Source organism: Homalodisca vitripennis, chromosome 5 (assembly GCF_021130785.1).
Source record: "Homalodisca vitripennis isolate AUS2020 chromosome 5, UT_GWSS_2.1, whole genome shotgun sequence".
Taxonomy (NCBI): domain Eukaryota; kingdom Metazoa; phylum Arthropoda; class Insecta; order Hemiptera; family Cicadellidae; genus Homalodisca; species Homalodisca vitripennis.
The window spans coordinates 3,167,540-3,185,508 of record NC_060211.1 but is presented as its reverse complement, the minus strand read 5'-3'; the positions used below and the strand labels follow the sequence as shown (position 1 = coordinate 3,185,508).

At 34.7% G+C, this 17,969-nt stretch overlaps 1 protein-coding gene across 2 annotated transcripts in view; it reads right to left on the bottom strand.

The window, feature by feature from the left end:
* The window catches only part of LOC124361725, a 116,080-nt gene that overhangs the window by 38,189 nt on the left and 59,922 nt on the right, over nt 1–17,969 (bottom strand). For both annotated transcript variants that reach the window (XM_046815662.1, XM_046815660.1), the window contains exons 12-14: nt 11,436–11,762; nt 9,530–9,689; nt 8,124–8,264 (exon numbers count right to left, since the gene is read on the bottom strand). In XM_046815662.1, the coding sequence (XP_046671618.1) occupies nt 8,124–8,264; nt 9,530–9,689; nt 11,436–11,762 (628 nt within the window). The remainder of the gene's footprint in view (nt 1–8,123; nt 8,265–9,529; nt 9,690–11,435; nt 11,763–17,969) is intronic.

Here is a 17,969-nt window from a genome sequence, read left to right as displayed (position 1 = left end):
CTGCTTTCAACTTTGTATCGTATGTGATAGACAGTTGGATTCTCTCTAGACTTGTGTTCTATACCGATGTACTTTGTGAACACGGTTGCAGTAGTAGTGCTGCTTTCAACTTTGTCTTGTATGAGATAGACAGATAGATTCTCTCTAGACTTGTGTTCTATCCCGATGTACTTTGTGAACACGGTTGCAGTAGTAGTGCTGCTTTCAACTTTGTCTTGTATGAGATAGACAGATAGATTCTCTCTAGTCTTGTGTTCTATCCCGATGCCAGTGTGTGTTGTTAGAGTGGCCTGTTCTTCATCAGACCCCGTTACAGCCCTGGGAACTTTGAATGAGTTAGAAGTGCCCCTCCCATTGGTTGAAGCCAGGAATTAAGCTAGAATAAACCATTTTGGTGAGTTGGTATCATTACATGAACCCTTTTCTTCTATATTTATCCTGTAACGTCCATCTCTTCATATTACTCTAAATCTACAAATTATTCAACTTGTATGTGAAAACAATTTGTGAACAAAACCTAATAGATTAGAGAAATCCTATACCTGAAGTACTTGTTGTAAATCCTATACCTGAAGTACTTGTTGTAAATCCTATACCTGAAGCACTTGTTGTAAATCCTTTACCTGAAGCACTTGTTGTAAATCCTATACCTGAAGCACTTGTTGTAAATCCTATACCTGAAGCACTTGTTGTAAATCCTATACCTGAAGCACTTGTTGTAAACCCTATACCTGAAGTACTTGTTGTAAATCCTATACCTGAAGTACTTGTTGTAAATCCTATACCTGAAGTACTTGTTGTAAATCCTATACCTGAAGTACTTGTTGTAAATCCTATACCTGAAGTACTTGTTGTAAATCCTATACCTGAAGTACTTGTTGTAAATCCTATACCTGAAGTACTTGTTGTAAATCCTATACCTGAAGTACTTGTTGTAAATCCTATACCTGAAGTACTTGTTGTAAATCCTATACCTGAAGTACTTGTTGTAAATCCTATACCTGAAGTACTTGTTGTAAATCCTATACCTGAAGTACTTGTTGTAAATCCTATACCTGAAGTACTTGTTGTAAATCCTATACCTGAAGCACTTGTTGTAAATCCTTTACCTGAAGCACTTGTTGTAAATCCTATACCTGAAGCACTTGTTGTAAATCCTATACCTGAAGCACTTGTTGTAAATCCTATACATGAAGCACTTGTTGTAAATCCTATACCTGAAGCACTTGTTGTAAATCCTATACCTGAAGCACTTGTAAATCCTATACCTGAAGCACTTGTTGTAAATCCTATACCTGAAGTACTTGTTGTAAATCCTATACCTGAAGTAATTGTTGTAAATCCTATACCTGAAGTACTTGTTGTAAATCCTATTTTTAATATGCACCTGTAACAGACTTGGGTTATTCAGATATGATAGCTGAGTGGTAAGGTTCAGGACTAGTACACTGAAGATACCAGGTTCAATTCCACAAGACATTAGTTGAACTTTTTGCTTCATACAGATTATTTGTTTTTTCCTTCAACTGTCTGTATTCACAAAAATTATTTTTATTTGATCAATTTTTACATCTATATGTTTATCTTCAGACTTTAAACTAACAGCTAATAAATTTATTATTTGTTTAAACTTAACTGGCTGGATAAAATACTATAGTAAAAAAGGAAAAATATACTCTGTATATATATACATAGACGGAACTGAACTGAGTGTGAATCCCTTTTAAATACATTTGATTAATTGTTTTTTTAATAAAGTTATAAAATTAATATATTAGGCATATAAATTGAAGTTCTAAGTGAAATTTTAATATTGTGAAGGGAAGAGTAATCAGTATTTATACTGCAATGGATCAAGCTGATCTTAACAAGGAAAGTTGTGGGAAATGTGGATGTATCGTAAAGCATGGAGGAGTATTTTGTACAGGTTATTGTAACAAATGGCTACATTTTAGGTGTATAAATTTGCCCTATTCAGCTGTTAAAAGTTTAAGCAAAAGGGAATTAGAAGAGTGGAAATGTCCCTCTTGTGTGCAGCAATTGACAAAAGGAGAATTTCAAAATGATGTGATAGAAGTTAATAATCCTGAACTGGAACATTCCCTAACACTTGCGGCCGAAATAGGGACAGCTCTACTTAATGAAAATGAGGGTCTGAAACAGGAATTGCATGACATAAAATACAGGAAATTAACTCTTGAATCTGAACTTGAAGAAGAAATAATTAAAAAAGACGAGCTTATCAAAGAGTTAAAGAGACAATTAAAAAATGACGAAGAAAAAATCAAAATAATAAATTCTTTTGAAAATAAATTAAAAATATTAGAGGAACAAAAAGAAGCAATTATTTATCAAGCTGAAGATGAGAGAGAGGAATTAAAACTAAAACTGTATGAAAAGAATAATTTTTGTAAAAAATGTACGATCTACAAAGATGAACTACAAAATATCTTATCATCTATTAAATCTCTCGAGGCCACAATTGAGATATTGCAGAAGGATAATGAGGAATTACAGAGCAAAGTATCATATACTGATAAACATGGTTCAGTGTGTCTTAACTGTTTCCCTCCACCATCAGATTGTGACTTAACTAACAACAGTGATTTCACAACTGTGGTTTATAAACGCAGGAATAGTAAAGTTTCTGAGTGCGTAAGGAATGCAAGAGGGTTGCAGAATGTAACCTGCTCACAGGATACATTAGAGACATGTAATCCATTTGACATACTCAGCTCTACAGATGAGCAAGAAAGTATTTGTCATGATAAGGAAGGATCTGATAAAGTAGAACCAATGGAACATAAAAGAATGTTGTTATTAGCTGACAGTCACGGAAGAGATTTAGCATGGAACTTAAACAAACATGTAAAGAAATATAAAGCCTATGGTTTTATCAAGCCAGGTGGTCGTGCTGCCCAAGTCTTGAATCAACATAACATTGAAGGGGAAAAGTTAAACTCTGATGATATTTTAGTGATCTCCTGTGGCACAAACGATGTAACACGCAATGAAGGTAACACAATGATTGACATTGTAAGTAACAGGTTGAAGAATTATAAAAAGTCAAAGGTTGTTCTCATAGACCTACCTAACAGATATGATTTGGCCAGCTGGTCCTGTGTTAATTCTGAAACACGAAGAGTCAATATTGAGTTAAAAATATTGTGTGATGGACTCGAAAATGTAACTTTGGTGGAGGCTGGCAAGGCGGATAGACAACTTCATACAAGACACGGGATGCACTTTAACAACAAAGGAAAACAATGGCTTGTGCAGAAGATCTGTGAGGCTGTAGCAAGAATGGACGGAGAGCAGTCAGTATTCGAAGAGACGAGCGTATCTTTGCATGGAGGGGAATCTGAAGAACATACAAAGCCACCTGAAGAAGAGGAAGAGCATAATTTAGAACATTCTTCAATACCAGCACAGACACTGAGTTCTGGACATAATGGTTTTTTAGACAAGTGAGAAACAGTAGGCTAAATAGTTTAGTAACTGAACATAAAAAAGTACAGTTTGCACAAACAGGTTTTTTATTTTTAAATATTCAGGGTCTGGATGGTAAGATAACACTTTTAGAAAGTTTCCTGGTTAACTTAAAAAAATTAGATTTTATTTGTATATCGGAGCATTGGCTAAAACAATTAGAAATTAGTTTAACATTTCCAGTAGGTTATCGCTGTGTTAGTGCCTTCTGCAGGAAAGAGAAATTAAGAGGAGGGACAGTAATTTTTGTTAAAGATTATGTTCAGGCAAGGTCCCTTGATCTGGGAAACATTGGTGTGGAGGTACATTTTGAAGCTTCTGCAGTAATTATTGACAATTTAAAATTGATAGTGGTTTGTTTATACCATTCCCCATCAGGAGATGCAGATATTTTTCTTGATAACCTGGATAAAATGCTGTCACTTTTAACTCAATATCCCAATTATACAGTGGTAGCCGGTGGAGACGTAAACAATAAATTTAATATAAATAACTGTACAAAAACAGTGAAACAATTTCTTAATGTACTGAGACAAAACAATTTTTATTGCCTAAATTCAGCTGCAACACGGGGTAAGAATTGCCTGGATAATATTTTTATTAACTGTGCTAGACATCAGTTAGAGTTTTGTAACTTTTTTAATTTTCCATACTCGGATCATGTTGGTTTGTTACTTTGTATTAATTGTATAGATTTAAGTTTTAATAATTTAACTTGTATGCAAACAGATTATCTTAAGTTTGTATTACCTAACTCTGCTGTGTTAGATTTAATAGACAGCCTTGTCTCATTTGACTGGAATAGTCTTTATCTCAAGTTTACATATAAAGATGCAAACCAGATTTTTGAAATGATATTAGAAGTAATTTTGAGGTTCTTACAATTTTTTATAGTCCTAAAACGAGCTGGAACCAGTTCTTCCAGACAAGTAAATAACAAGTGGTATACCACTGACCTTGCAAAAATGAAGGAAAAGTTATTGTTTTTAGGTAAACTGAGAACACATAATTCTGTAGCACAGTTGACAGTGTTGAAAAAGCAATATAAATATGCAATTAGTGAAGCCAAGCTTAAGTACAATGCAAATACAATTGAAAAAAGTAATAATAAATGCAAGGCCGCATGGAAAATAATAAATAATAATAGTAATAGCTCCAGACATCACAAAATTAAATTACCACCAGATACTTTTAATGATTATTTTATCAATTGTGTTAAGGGGGGTCGGGAGGTCAAATGGGTCAAAAATTACGTTTTTTGTGTTTTTATTGAATATTATTCTGCTTTTCATAGCGGTTAATTCAAGACCAATTTCATGAAAATCGGTCAAGTAGTTCTTGAATAAAAAAAATTTTCCTAAAGGCTGTACTTCAAATTTTTGGTGAGAGTTTCAGCATTGAGGAGACAGTATTTTATATTGTACTATAACTCCTTATGCAAAATAGAGCTGTACTACTATTACTTTTTTTGTTATTGGTACAGTTGTTTGTCACCTGTTTTTTCTTTCATTACCTTGTTTGTTATTGTTTTCTTCTGTTTATAACCAAGAATAACATTTCAAATGTCACAGTTTATTTTCTGAAGTTCCTGGTGTTAGATTTCAAAGGTATTGCAATGCCTAGAGTTTGTAACAAAGTCTTTAAAAAACGTAAGCAAGTAGGGAAGCCTAAAGTGGTGTTTGTAGATAGTGACTGTGTGAGAAACCTAGAATCTAGGCCTAGTACACAAAGCCCAGAACTTAGGACTAGTGCACCAAGCCCAATTCCTCCAGAGCCTCAATAGGAGAGTTTGTCTAGTAAGAAAATTAGTTCTTGTCTTGCAGATTACAATAAGTACTAAGGTAACTGTGGCACTAATGACATTGTAAATTTGCAAATTCTTCAAAACCTCCTTGAACAGAACCAAAGTGAATCGCTCAATAACATGATTTGGGCTTGTATTCCCAAGCAAACATTTGTCATGCTATCAACTCTAGAATTAGGGGTATATGATGCTATTGCTGTCTTCAACAAAGGCAATATAGTCAGATGCGAAGTGTTTGCTAAATTAGGGATTGTACAAACTGTGTGTATGTGCTTCAAGACATGGACTTGCTACGCATCAAAAAAGCGAATAAAGCCGTCGATAAAATAGAAAAAAGTGTCGAAGACAGACTACACTGGCAAAAAAGAGGCTAGAAGACGAGTATGAAGCAGAGGAAGCATATGGTGCAGGAATGCATTTATAAAGCAAGTTTAGTTGCTAAGCTAATGGATGTTCCAAATAAATGGCTTTTTCCGAAAATGAATTTTTTCGGTAAATAAGGAACATTATCTCCAAAACTATAAACGATAGATCAATAATTTTTTTTTTATCTTGGAGAGGGCATTATTCTACACATTTTAACACATGGATTTAAAAAAATTTCAATCAGAAAATTTTTTATTGTGACTAATTTATAAAAATTACTGGTAATTTTTAGAGTATTTTTTTTAAAAATTGCCAAAAATCCAAAAAATATTTTTTTACAAAAATCTCGTGTTAAAATATGTATATTGTTGTGCTTTATCAAGAAAAGAAAAGTTCTAAGTGCTTTCATTTATAGTTTTTTGGTAAATGTTCCTTAAAGTTTGAGAATTTAACATGGGCTTAAATGGAGCTCCCGACCCCCCTTAAGGAAGTTAAACAAAGCATAAGTAAACCAAGCATAAGTGTTAATGAATTAGTTAATAAGGTTAATATTGATCATAGACATTTTGAATGGAAATTAATTTCAGCGGATGATGTTATACATGCAACAAAAAGGCTTAACAATACAGATAGTAAATATATATACCACATCTCTAATAATTTATTAAAAAATATAATACACACTATTGCTGAACCTCTGTCGTTTAGTTTCAACCAGTGTTTAATGGAAGGTGTCTTTCCAAACAAATTAAAAAAATCAAAAATATGTCCGATTTTTAAAAAAGGGGAGCGGGATGAACCCGAGAGTTATCGTCCAGTATCATTAATCCCTATATTAGCCAAGCTGTTTGAACTGATAGTATATGATCAGGTTAGCTTCTTCTTTGAAAATAATAACTACCTACAATTTTCTCAGTTTGGATTTAGAAAGGGAAGATCGACAATTGATGCTGTGGACAGGCTGGTAAGAGAAATTCTTTTGACATTTGAAAATAAAGCCTTTGCTCAGGTTACTTTTTGTGACTTGAGTAAGGCTTTTGATTGTGTAAATCATGATGACCTTTTATTGAAGTTGAAATATTATGGTATTTCTGGTACACCTCTAAAATTTTTTGAATCTTATCTTAAGAACCGTTTGCAGTCAGTTTCAGTTAATGGTGAAACATCCAAGGATGTTTTTGTTGAATGGGGAGTATCTCAAGGATCTGTGTTGGGACCACTCTTATTTTTAATTAGCATTAATGATTTGCCTAACTCATTAAACACAAAATCATTTTTATATGCTGATGATACTACATTCCTAAATACTGCCAATAATGTGAATGAACTTAATTTACTATCTCAAGCCACTATAACAGATGCTGCTTCTTGGTTCAGAACAAATGAATTTTTGCTCAATGAAAATAAAACTCAAAAGATGTTGTTTACGTTAAGAACTATGGACAGCAATAATATTGACAAGGATAGGGTTTCCAGGACTAAATTTTTAGGAATCTACATTGATAATAAGTTAAGTTGGCAGGCTCATATAGATTATATATCCTCAAAATTATCAAGAGTTATATATCTTTTAAAACAATTAACAAGTTGTGTACCAAGTCACTATCTGAAAACTGCTTATTTTCAATCAGTTTTTCGATATGGTTTAATTTTATTTGGCAACTGTTCTAGGATCGATGAAATTTTAATTCTTCAAAAAAAAGCAATTAGAGTAATAACAAAATCAGATACAAAAGCTCACTGTAGACCTTTGTTCACTAAATTAGAAGTGCAAACAATCATAAACTTATATATATATATATATTTGATTTGATTACTTTCATTTTGAAGAATCATGACTTGTTAAAATTTACAAATGAAATTCATGACCACAATACTCGTAACAAGAATAAGGCAGTAATTGAGTATCACAGACTAAGCAAATCTTTATCTAGTCATATTGTATTGTCTATTAAAGTGTACAATAAGGTTATTCACCTTATAAATGAAAATTCAGTGAAGATATTTAAACACAAATTTTATAAGTGGTTACTCAACAATCCCTTTTATTCTTTAAATGAATTTTTTTTACTGTCTGTGATCAATTTTTAAACTAAGAATTTATTTTTATACTGTGCAACTGTACTTAATTATTTATTAACGTTTTATAATAAGTGTTTGTCTAATTTTATTAATAAATAAATTTATGTTTTGTTTATGTATGTATAACTTATATTGTTTCTATTGTTATTTTGATCTCTAGTTTTCATAGAGATTAAGTTGTTAAGATTTTATTAAGTAATGCATTTTTAACTGTTTTTTATTTATTGACTTATTTGTTGTAACTTTAAATATCCTTATATTATTTATTTAAGTAGGTTAGTGACGTGGCAATACTGCTCAATATAAATAACTTTGTCAATGCTTTTGTAAGCCTGAACGACAATAAAACATATTCTTATTCTTCTTATTCTTATTCTTATACCTGAAGTACTTGTTGTAAATCCATTGTTTGTTGTTCAGTGACCAGGCCCGCGAGAATAGATGCAAGAACTTGAGGTTTTGTCTCCATCAGCACCACTCCAACATCTGAGAATGTGTAGATGCCATCTTTGTCACCTGAACCCTGGAGAGAAATATTAACAATAAAATATTAAATATAAATAATTAAATAAATTAATTAAATATTTCTACATGGTATCAAATTATTATAAGGCATGAAACTTCTCATTTATAAGTACTGTAACATTAACTGGTAGCTGGTCCAGTGTTAAACATAGTTTAGTTCCATGTTAAATTACAAGTTCCTTGTGTCCTTAATTGCTGACATTTTATTCCATGAGTATCCAGAAATTACAAAACCAAACACCACTACATATATAATAACCACCATTACATTTATACGTAAAATTTATTATAATATGTAGGTCTATTTCATTTTGTTTTTTACATACAGTTTTATAGGTGTAATATCCCGTTTTCAGAATTTTCTTGTGGGTTATATTGCAAAAGGTACCTGCGTGCTAAATTTCAGGTATCCAGCACTTCTAGAACTATATTAGAATTTGTGAATTTATCTATATATTAGTGAGTGAGTGTCAGTTTCACATGAGGCTGTATAGAATAGGGGATTCTACACGTCTATTATATTTCAAAAAGTTAGTTTGGCTTTAAAATTGTTGTAATTTTAAATTTTAAAGAAGAAATTTTATCAGAATATATAAAACATGTGAAAGATAAACCATTATTACTTACAAACAGTCTGGTGTATCACTGAATATAATCTGTTGGTGAAAAAGGTTTTGTAAATGTAGACATAATAATTGACAATTAAAAAAAATGTATCACCCATTCACTTACTATATAATACTTATTCACATATTCAACAAGATATTTCCTAATTTTTTCAATTTCAGTCAAACAATTTTACAGAAAGCAACTGTTTTTATTAGAATATGCTGTAATTAATTTAAAGAATAAAAATAAAGATTAATATAAAATGTAATATTATAATTAAAATTAAGTTTTCTGAATTTATTATAATTAGGTTTTTAAAATCTTGGTAGTCTCAAATATGCAAATGCTTCAATGTTGTTCCTATGTTTATTATTTATAAATGTGTACAAAGAAAATATTTTCTCAAAAGTAATGTGCTTGTAGAGGGCAAAACACATTTGAGCGTCTTATCATTGATGCTTTCATTTTCTGTTCCTAATTTAGGCCAGAATTCAGTCAATATCAGATAAAGAAGCACTGATAGAAAGCTCCACAGAATCTCTCTGCAACTGTAAATTTTCATTAATTGTATGGGCTTTTATATTTTTCACTAAACAAAAAAGGAAAATTTTGACCATTTTTAGATGAACCACTGATGTAAACAAAAACACCGACCTGTCTCATGCTGTCAAGAAGCAGTTTCCAGTTATGGAGCAAGCAGTCTGACAACTGAGGTAAGCTCTCTTCATCACTGTTTAGAAGGGTTTTGGCTTCTTCTGTTCTTCCTCTCTCTACATAAAGGGCGATGAGTGCGAGACACTCTGCTGGAGATGAACTGGAACAAACAGGTTCAGTGATGTAAACACTAATTCGTAGATAATTTCAAATCCTGTCCTGTCTTACGTTGAAATATGAGTTTAAGCTAACAAGTGTACCGTAAAAAGGAATTCTGATTCTTCAACATAATTAGCTGAGCGTTAGCAATGCCTATCACTCGGGAGGCTCAAACAATTTCATTTCTATCTGTCTGACCAAATGATATCTCGAGAACGCACTGACCTATAGACTTGAAATTTTGCATGAAACATGAGTTTGATGATCAACCTGTGGGATGTACCTAAGAGATAGCAAACATTTTTACACTTGTCTTATGGGTAAAGAAGATAGGAAAGAGAAAATCAAAGAATAAATCAATTTGTAAGCAAAAAAAAGTAAAATCATATGACATTTTAACATCTGGCATAGTAACACACAAAGTCTAAATATTAACTGATCGTGCAGAGTGGGGGACTGCAGGAGTAGGTCAGCCAGCATGTGTGAATAGTAGTTACTACCAAGTATTTGCTAGTAACTGATCGCGCAGAGTGGGGGACTGAAGGAGTAGGTCAGCCAGCATATGTGGATAGTAGTTACTACCAAGTACAGCTAGAACCCCTCATATCCAGCAGAGTTTTACCGCACTGCAGTTTAGGTCAGCCAGCATATGTGGATAGCCAATATCGAGTAATTGATATTAACTGACGGCGCAGACGCGCAGTTGCATGAGTAGGTCTCCCAGCATTATTTGTGGATAGTTAGTTACTACCAAGTATTTGCTATTAACTGATCGCGCAGAGTGTTGTCCTGCAGTTGAGCTAATAGGTTTAACATGTAAACAGTTCGTTGATTAACTGATCCCGCAGAGTGGGGGACGGTTAGTAGGTCAGTACAGCATAATTGTTTTGTTTAGTAGTTACTACCAAGTAATTGGTATTATCCGGCCGAATCGTTATCCGGCCAGGGGCTGAAAGAGTAGGTCAGCCAGCATGTGTGGATAGTAGTTACTACCAAGTATTTGCTATTAACTGATCGCGCAGAGTGGGGGACTGCAGGAGTAGGTCAGCCAGCATATGTGGATAGTAGTTACTACCAAATATTTGCTATTAACTGATCCCGCAGAGTGGGGGACTGCAGTAGTAGGTCAGCCAGCATATGTGGATAGTAGTTACTACCAAGTATTTGGTATTAACTGATCGCGCAGAGTGGGGGACTGAAAGAGTAGGTCAGCCAGCATATGTGGATAGTAGTTACTACCAAGTATTTGCTATTAACTGATCGCGCAGAGTGGGGGACTGAAAGAGTAGGTCAGCCAGCATATGTGGATAGTAGTTACTACCAAATATTTGCTATTAACTGATCCCGCAGAGTGGGGGACTGAAAGAGTAGGTCAGCCAGCATATGTGGATAGTAGTTACTACCAAGTAATTGGTATTAACTGATCGCGCAGAGTGGGGGACTGAAAGAGTAGGTCAGCCAGCATATGTGGATAGTAGTTACTACCAAGTAATTGGTATTAACTGATCGCGCAGAGTGGGGGACTGAAAGAGTAGGTCAGCCAGCATATGTGGATAGTAGTTACTACCAAGTATTTGCTATTAACTGATCGCGCAGAGTGGGGGACTGCAGGAGTAGGTCAGCCAGCATATGTGGATAGTAGTTACTACCAAGTATTTGCTATTAACTGATCGCGCAGAGTGGGGGACTGCAGGAGGAGGTTGGCCAGCATGTGTGGATATTTGTTACTACCAAGTATTTGTATTACCTGATTAGATGCTGCTTGCGGAGATTGTCAATGAGACGGTCCGTGGTGGCTTCGCGCAAAGTGGGGGACTGCAGGAGGAGGTCAGCCAGTAGGTGTGGAGGCAGGCTGTCAAGAGTGGTGGGAGGTAACCACACTGACTCAGGAGCTGGAGTGGAGGCTAGGCAATGTTGCAGGTAGTGAGCCAGACCGGGGCCAATGTCCACCTCTACCCCCTTCTGTATAGCCTCGGCCTGTACTGCCTGTAGCCTGGCCAGCAGTGTGGTCGGGTCATCCTCTGCTTCCTCACTCAGTGCAGTACCCAGCTCCCAATCCACCTCATTTGAACTTCTGAGTACACAATTTTATACAGTTTAAATATACCGCAGACTCAATTGATGAAATGGATTTCTTAATTTGCAGCTGAATTAAAACAAGATGAATGGCAATAACTATTGAATGACTACTTTTACACTTATTGATATACAAGTTTAAATTAATTCAATGGTAGAGAGGATGTCATAGGATCATCCTTCAAATAAAGATGTTCTTAATATAACTTAATTTACAAGTTATTTAGAATGTAACATTTAAATGTCAAATGAAAATGAAAATTTTCATACACACTGATTCTCAGCATGCCTTGTACATTAAACAATGTCATTTGAGTATCTATTTATAGTGTCAGTTGAAAATATTCAAGCAATATTGATTAAACTGATTACATTGAAGATTCGGTCAATGCTATGGAAGAAAGAATTTGACGCTGGCATTTCACCATTATCATTATCAGGACAATGACTATTTATTTTACTAAATAAGTTATTTCTATACAAGTGTTATCAAACATTCAACATCAAAGGCAAAAATCCTCATACCCAGATTTCACTTTTAACTACATGGCAGGTAGTAAACATAAATGTTGTTATTGTGATAAAAATGTTACCAAAACTTCTGGTGGCATTAAATGTAGTGGAAATTGTCAAATATGGTTTCATTTTAACTGTGCGAGTGTATCTAACAAAGTATTAGAAAAGCAAGGCGATGAATTATGGTTATGCAGACGTTGCTCTCAGTCAAACTTAGAAGCATCTGACACTCACTTGGGAAGTTTAACAGTCAATAGTGAGGTTATAAATAATAGAACTACTGGTTGTGACTGTGCTCAATGTTTTGATCATATAAAAATCCTAACGGATCAAATCTTTGAACTGACCAAGAACCAAAATGAAATGAGAAAACAACTCAGTGAACTCCAAACTGACAATATCAGACTAACCTCTGCTCTCAACAGACATGAAGAAGCTATTGGTGATATTTTAATTAACGATGCTTCCTATGCAGGGAAGTTAAAACACAGATACAAGGAGACACTGAGTAAATCGGGTGCTTGCAGCGATGTATCTGGAGTGAATCCCACATATATAAATCCCATAACACAGAACCCTATAGGTAGGTCTAGGACTAGGACTGATTTTAGCCCAACTACTAGTAAGCAAAGGACAGCTGTGACTGAAGTTACAAGGGACCATAATTTACAGCCTACTCTCCCACAAATGAAAAATTTTGTGAGTATCAATCCAACTTCAGAAACACAACAAAATATTAGTAGTCCTAGGGCTACAAAAGAAATAAATGACAATGAAGGATTTCATCTTGTTGTGTCTCGGAAGACTAAAAATTACTCCCTAAAGAGAAATAATACTACTAATGACATAATGAAGCACAGAAGACCAGAACAGCATAGCTCTATAACTGGAAAAGCCATAGGTGGCCATAACTTGACTGTGACGGATCGTTTAAAGTTCCTGTTTATTTCAAGACTAAGTATCGAAACTAAGTGTGAGGATCTAAAAAGCTTTCTGACAGAGAGAAAGAGTGGTAAATACTTTGTTGAAAAGTTAAATTCAAGATTTCCAAACTACTACTCATCATTCAAGGTGGGCGTTCCAGCTACACATTATAAAGACATTTTTTCTCCTGAATTTTGGCCAGAAAATGTATATGTTTCAAGGTTTTTCAACAAACCGAAGAAATCTGATAAGCCTTTAAATTCTCAAATCCCAACTTCACAAACTGTAACTTAGACCCTCTTGAGTCGAACGTGAACTTGGAAGAAGATAAGTTATGTCTAGATGAACTGAATAGTATTAAGCCCTACTTAAGAGATTTTAAACTCACAAAACCTCCAATCAAGAGTGATGACCAGACGTTGAATAGGACTACCTATAAAATCTTGACTGCCAACGTTCAGTCTCTCTTAGATAAGCTCCCTGAACTTGATATTATAATCGCCAACAATAACTTTTCTGTTATATGCTTAAGTGAGCACTGGTGTACCTATGACTCTAAGGACCTAACTCTTATAAGTTGGTTTTACTGTGCTGCCATATTTTGTAGATCTTTAAGATCGCGAGGTGGAGTCGCTATCTATGTACATGAAACATTAAAGTTCTCTAAAATTAATGTAAATGATTTCTGTGAAGAAAATGTTTTTGAAGTTGTTGCTGCAGTCGTGGAATTTAATAATTTTAAAGTAATCTTTGTTTCTATATACAGAGTTCCTAATAGCAACAATGATATATTTTTAAACAACATGGAAAAACTGTGGTTGTTTTTGTGTAATTTCAACCTCCCTATCATTGCCTCTGGGGACATCAATATAGATATCAATAAAGTAAATGAAGAATTTCCAAATGAGTTTCTCAACCTTCTAAGATCGCTCGACTGCTGTTGTTTCAACTACAAGCCTACGAGGGGAAAATCCTGTTTGGACAATGTTGTAAGTGGCCTACCGAGGGATTCTCTCTCTGTCGATGTACTACAGCCTCCTTTGTCAGATCACAGTGCTCTGATAACTATCTTGACATCTCAGTCCAGTATTGAACATAACCTGAGTGGCATTCCCGTAGAAGAGGAAAAGGTAATAAGATCTTTTAGTATGTCTATCAAAATTAAATTTTATTCTTATTTTGGTCAAACGGACTGGAATCATGTTTTAAACAGTAATCCAAATCTCACACTTTTTGAAAACTTTTTAAACTATTTTCATGAAGGCATGAACTTGTGCTTTCCAAAGAAAATTGTGAAAATTAGACATAAAATAAATCTGTATTCTAATAGTAGGCCCAAATGGTTTTCTGAAGAACTTCTCCGTCTAAAAGAGAAAGTTATTAGTCTGTATCATATTCATCTGTGGGCAGTAAGGTACAATCTGTTTGTCGAATAAACCAAGTCAAACTATGTTGAAGCTCCGAAAACCTACAAGAAAGCTATTATCCATGCCAGACTAAATTTCAATGCTGAATATATATCCTCTGCATCTAATAGCTGTAAGGCAGCATGGGAAATTATTAACAGATATAAAGGCAGCTCAAATGCCTGTAAAATCAGCCACCTAACCCCTGATGACTTCAATTACACCTTCAATGCAACAGTGAAAGAAGCATGTAGTCAGGCTCCGCCTTTTTTGGCGGTTTCCGGTCAACTTGTGAGCTACCAGGTTCCACCCCTACATTTTGTGTGGAAACTAGTTTCAAGTGAGGAAGTATTGAAGTGTGTCCAAAGCATCAAAAGCAGTTCCAGTAAAGACATCTTTGATATCAGTGTTGATCTGGTGAAATTTGTTTTGCCTGTGATACCAAAGCCCCTTACGGCTAGCATCAATCATTGTCTTTCTACAGGCCTGTTTCCTGACTTGCTTAAGTTGTCAAAAGTTGTACCTATTTTTAAAAAAGGTGACCCCTCCCTGGCTGAGAACTATCGACCTATATCTGTGGTGCCCACCTTTTCCAAAATCATTGAAAAAGCTGTGACATACCAGGTTAGTGAATTTTTTGAATCTAATTCTCTATTTTCTAAGAATCAATTTAGCTTTCGCATGTGGGCGCAGTCGAGCTTCTAGTCTCAGGAGTAATAGGTGGTTTTGAACACTGCTCTAGCACACTTGCCAGCTTGTGTGATTTGACAAAGGCTTTTGACTGTGCTCCACATGACATCCTCCTTAACAAATTACAACATTATGGCCTAAATGGTGTTGAGCTAAACTTCTTTCGAACTTACCTGTCTGATCGCACTCAGAGGGGTGTACTTCAACAACACACTCTCTGAGTTAGCTTCAGTTAAGGGTGGTGTACCACAGGGATCGGTCCTTGGCCCATTCTTATTCTTAGTTCTTATAAATGATTTGCCTAAAAATGTGGATTGCGGCTCAGTAATTTTTGCAGATGACTCCACGTTTTATTGTATAAATAACGATATAGATACCTTGTTTGTAGAGAAAACTCATGTCCTCCACCAAGCTAACCACTGGTTTTCATCTAATGGTCTGTTACTAAATGATAATAAATCACAAAATATTTTATTTTCTCTTTGTAAAAATCTTACGCTAACGAAGTATAATTTAAATTTCAAGTCCTGTGTAAGACTGTTGGGTATAACTTTAGATTCTAAGTTGACTTGGCAACCCCATGTTCAGAGTGTCTGTTGTAGGCTGTCAAGAGTAATTTTTTTGCTGCGCCACCTAAAGAAACTTGTTCCCAAAGATTATCTTAAATCCGCATATTATGCATTTTTTCATAGCACCATATCGTATGGAATCACCATATGGGGTAACAGTCATGATATTCATAAAGTATTACTGTTACAGAAAAAGGCTGTTAGAATTTTAGCAGGAGTCTCCTCCTTAACTACATGTAAACCTATTTTTTCAGAGGAAGGTTGATTCTAACTGTTATCAACCTTTATATTTATTCATGTCTGATTAAATTAAAACAGAATCTTGGTGACTTTTCTCTTAGAAATGACATTCATCACTATCCTACTAGAGGCAACTTATATTTAGATCAGCCCTACTGCAGATTAAGTAAAACACAATCTATGTATTCTTTTATTGGTATCCGTTTGTTTAATAAACTACCTCTTACCAGTCATAACATTAGTCTTAGTAAATTCAAATCAGTGATGTATAGATGGCTGTTAACTAGACCTTTTTATAGTATAGATGAATACCTGACACTGTCTGTGATAGATGTTTCTTTTTAAATTTTAAACCTATCCGTATTGTAGCCCACATAAATGTTTTAAATGTTACTGTTTTAAATTGTCTATTATTGTACTATTTATTATTGAATGTTTACCATTTTATTACAATGTTATTAATTCATTTTCTCTAAAATCTATTAATACATGGATTTATTGTTGATTGTCCATGCTTAGTTATACATAGTATACTGTTATTTCATCTGGCCAGTCAGGTTTTCACTGGAATTAACATTTAATGTAATGTATCTAGATTTAATATTTTATTGAAGCTCTGGTGATGATGTCAATGCATTTTAATAATGTTATTATGACTAATAAAGATTCTTGATTCTTGACAACTTTGAACAAAATTCTAGAAAATTGTAATTTCAAATTTTGTTGCTCAAGAGTTTCATTACATATAATGAGCAATTATTAAGGACTGGTTAACCTCTTGTTTGGCATAAGACAATGTTTTTGCCATATAATAGCTTGTAGTATGTTATGACAAATATTTAAATAAATTAAATCCACACAGAAAAATAAAGTAAGAGCATAATATATAAAATGGGTTTTGAAATATTTTAGATGGCTAAATAAGAACCTAGACTTTACTTTCAGAGTAAAGGGCCCCATACACCTGCGAGTCTGGCTCGCGAGCCTGGCTCGACTCGCCTAGAAATGGACCAAATCCGTCAGTGTATGGACAATAAAGAGCCGAGCCGAGTCAAATTCAGGCGAGCCGAGCCGGATCCGCCACTGCTTGCCATGCGGCTCGGCTCGAGTATCAGTTCACCAGTGTATGGCGCATTACGGATCGGACTCGTGCCCCCACCATCGAAAAATCTGTTCATTCCGTTTTCACTACTGTAGGCCAAACGTTACGCACCACTCGTTCCGCCAAGGGTAAGGGTTTTGTTTGTTTTGAGTTAACATGGCTGAATCCAAGTTATTTATGAGCCCTGATTTTTTAACAACATTTATTGAAGATTATCGACATTTGCCGATAGCATTTATTATGTAGACCGTCCGGTGGCCAGAAAACGGAGAGTAGCAGTGAGCCGTTCCTCTGGTGATATAGCGTTTCGCAGTATAGTGTCTTTTTTGTTATAAGCGGTTTAACCTTGTCCAATAACATGTTAAAACTTTCAGCTGACATCCTTAAATAGTTCTGATAGTCTTGGCGACTATGATTCCTAACAAAATTCAATAAATTCATGTGACTAATTCTCTTTCTATTTAGTAACCAATTCTTTGACCACATTACCCTTTTCTTCCGTTTCTTCTTAAATACACCTAGCTCATCTAACACTATGACTGCAGCTGCAACCTTCTTCGAAAAACTCATGTTTGCAACTGGGCGAGCAAGATACGTAGGTGTATGGTGAATAATCAGCGGGTCCGGCTCGCGAGCTAGGCTCGGCGAGCCAGGCTCGCGAGCCAGACTCGCAGGTGTATGGGGCCCTTTACCCCTGAGTTCCACCCTTGTACCAATAATGAAAAACACAATGGTTCGGCACTTACACATGTTTAGTG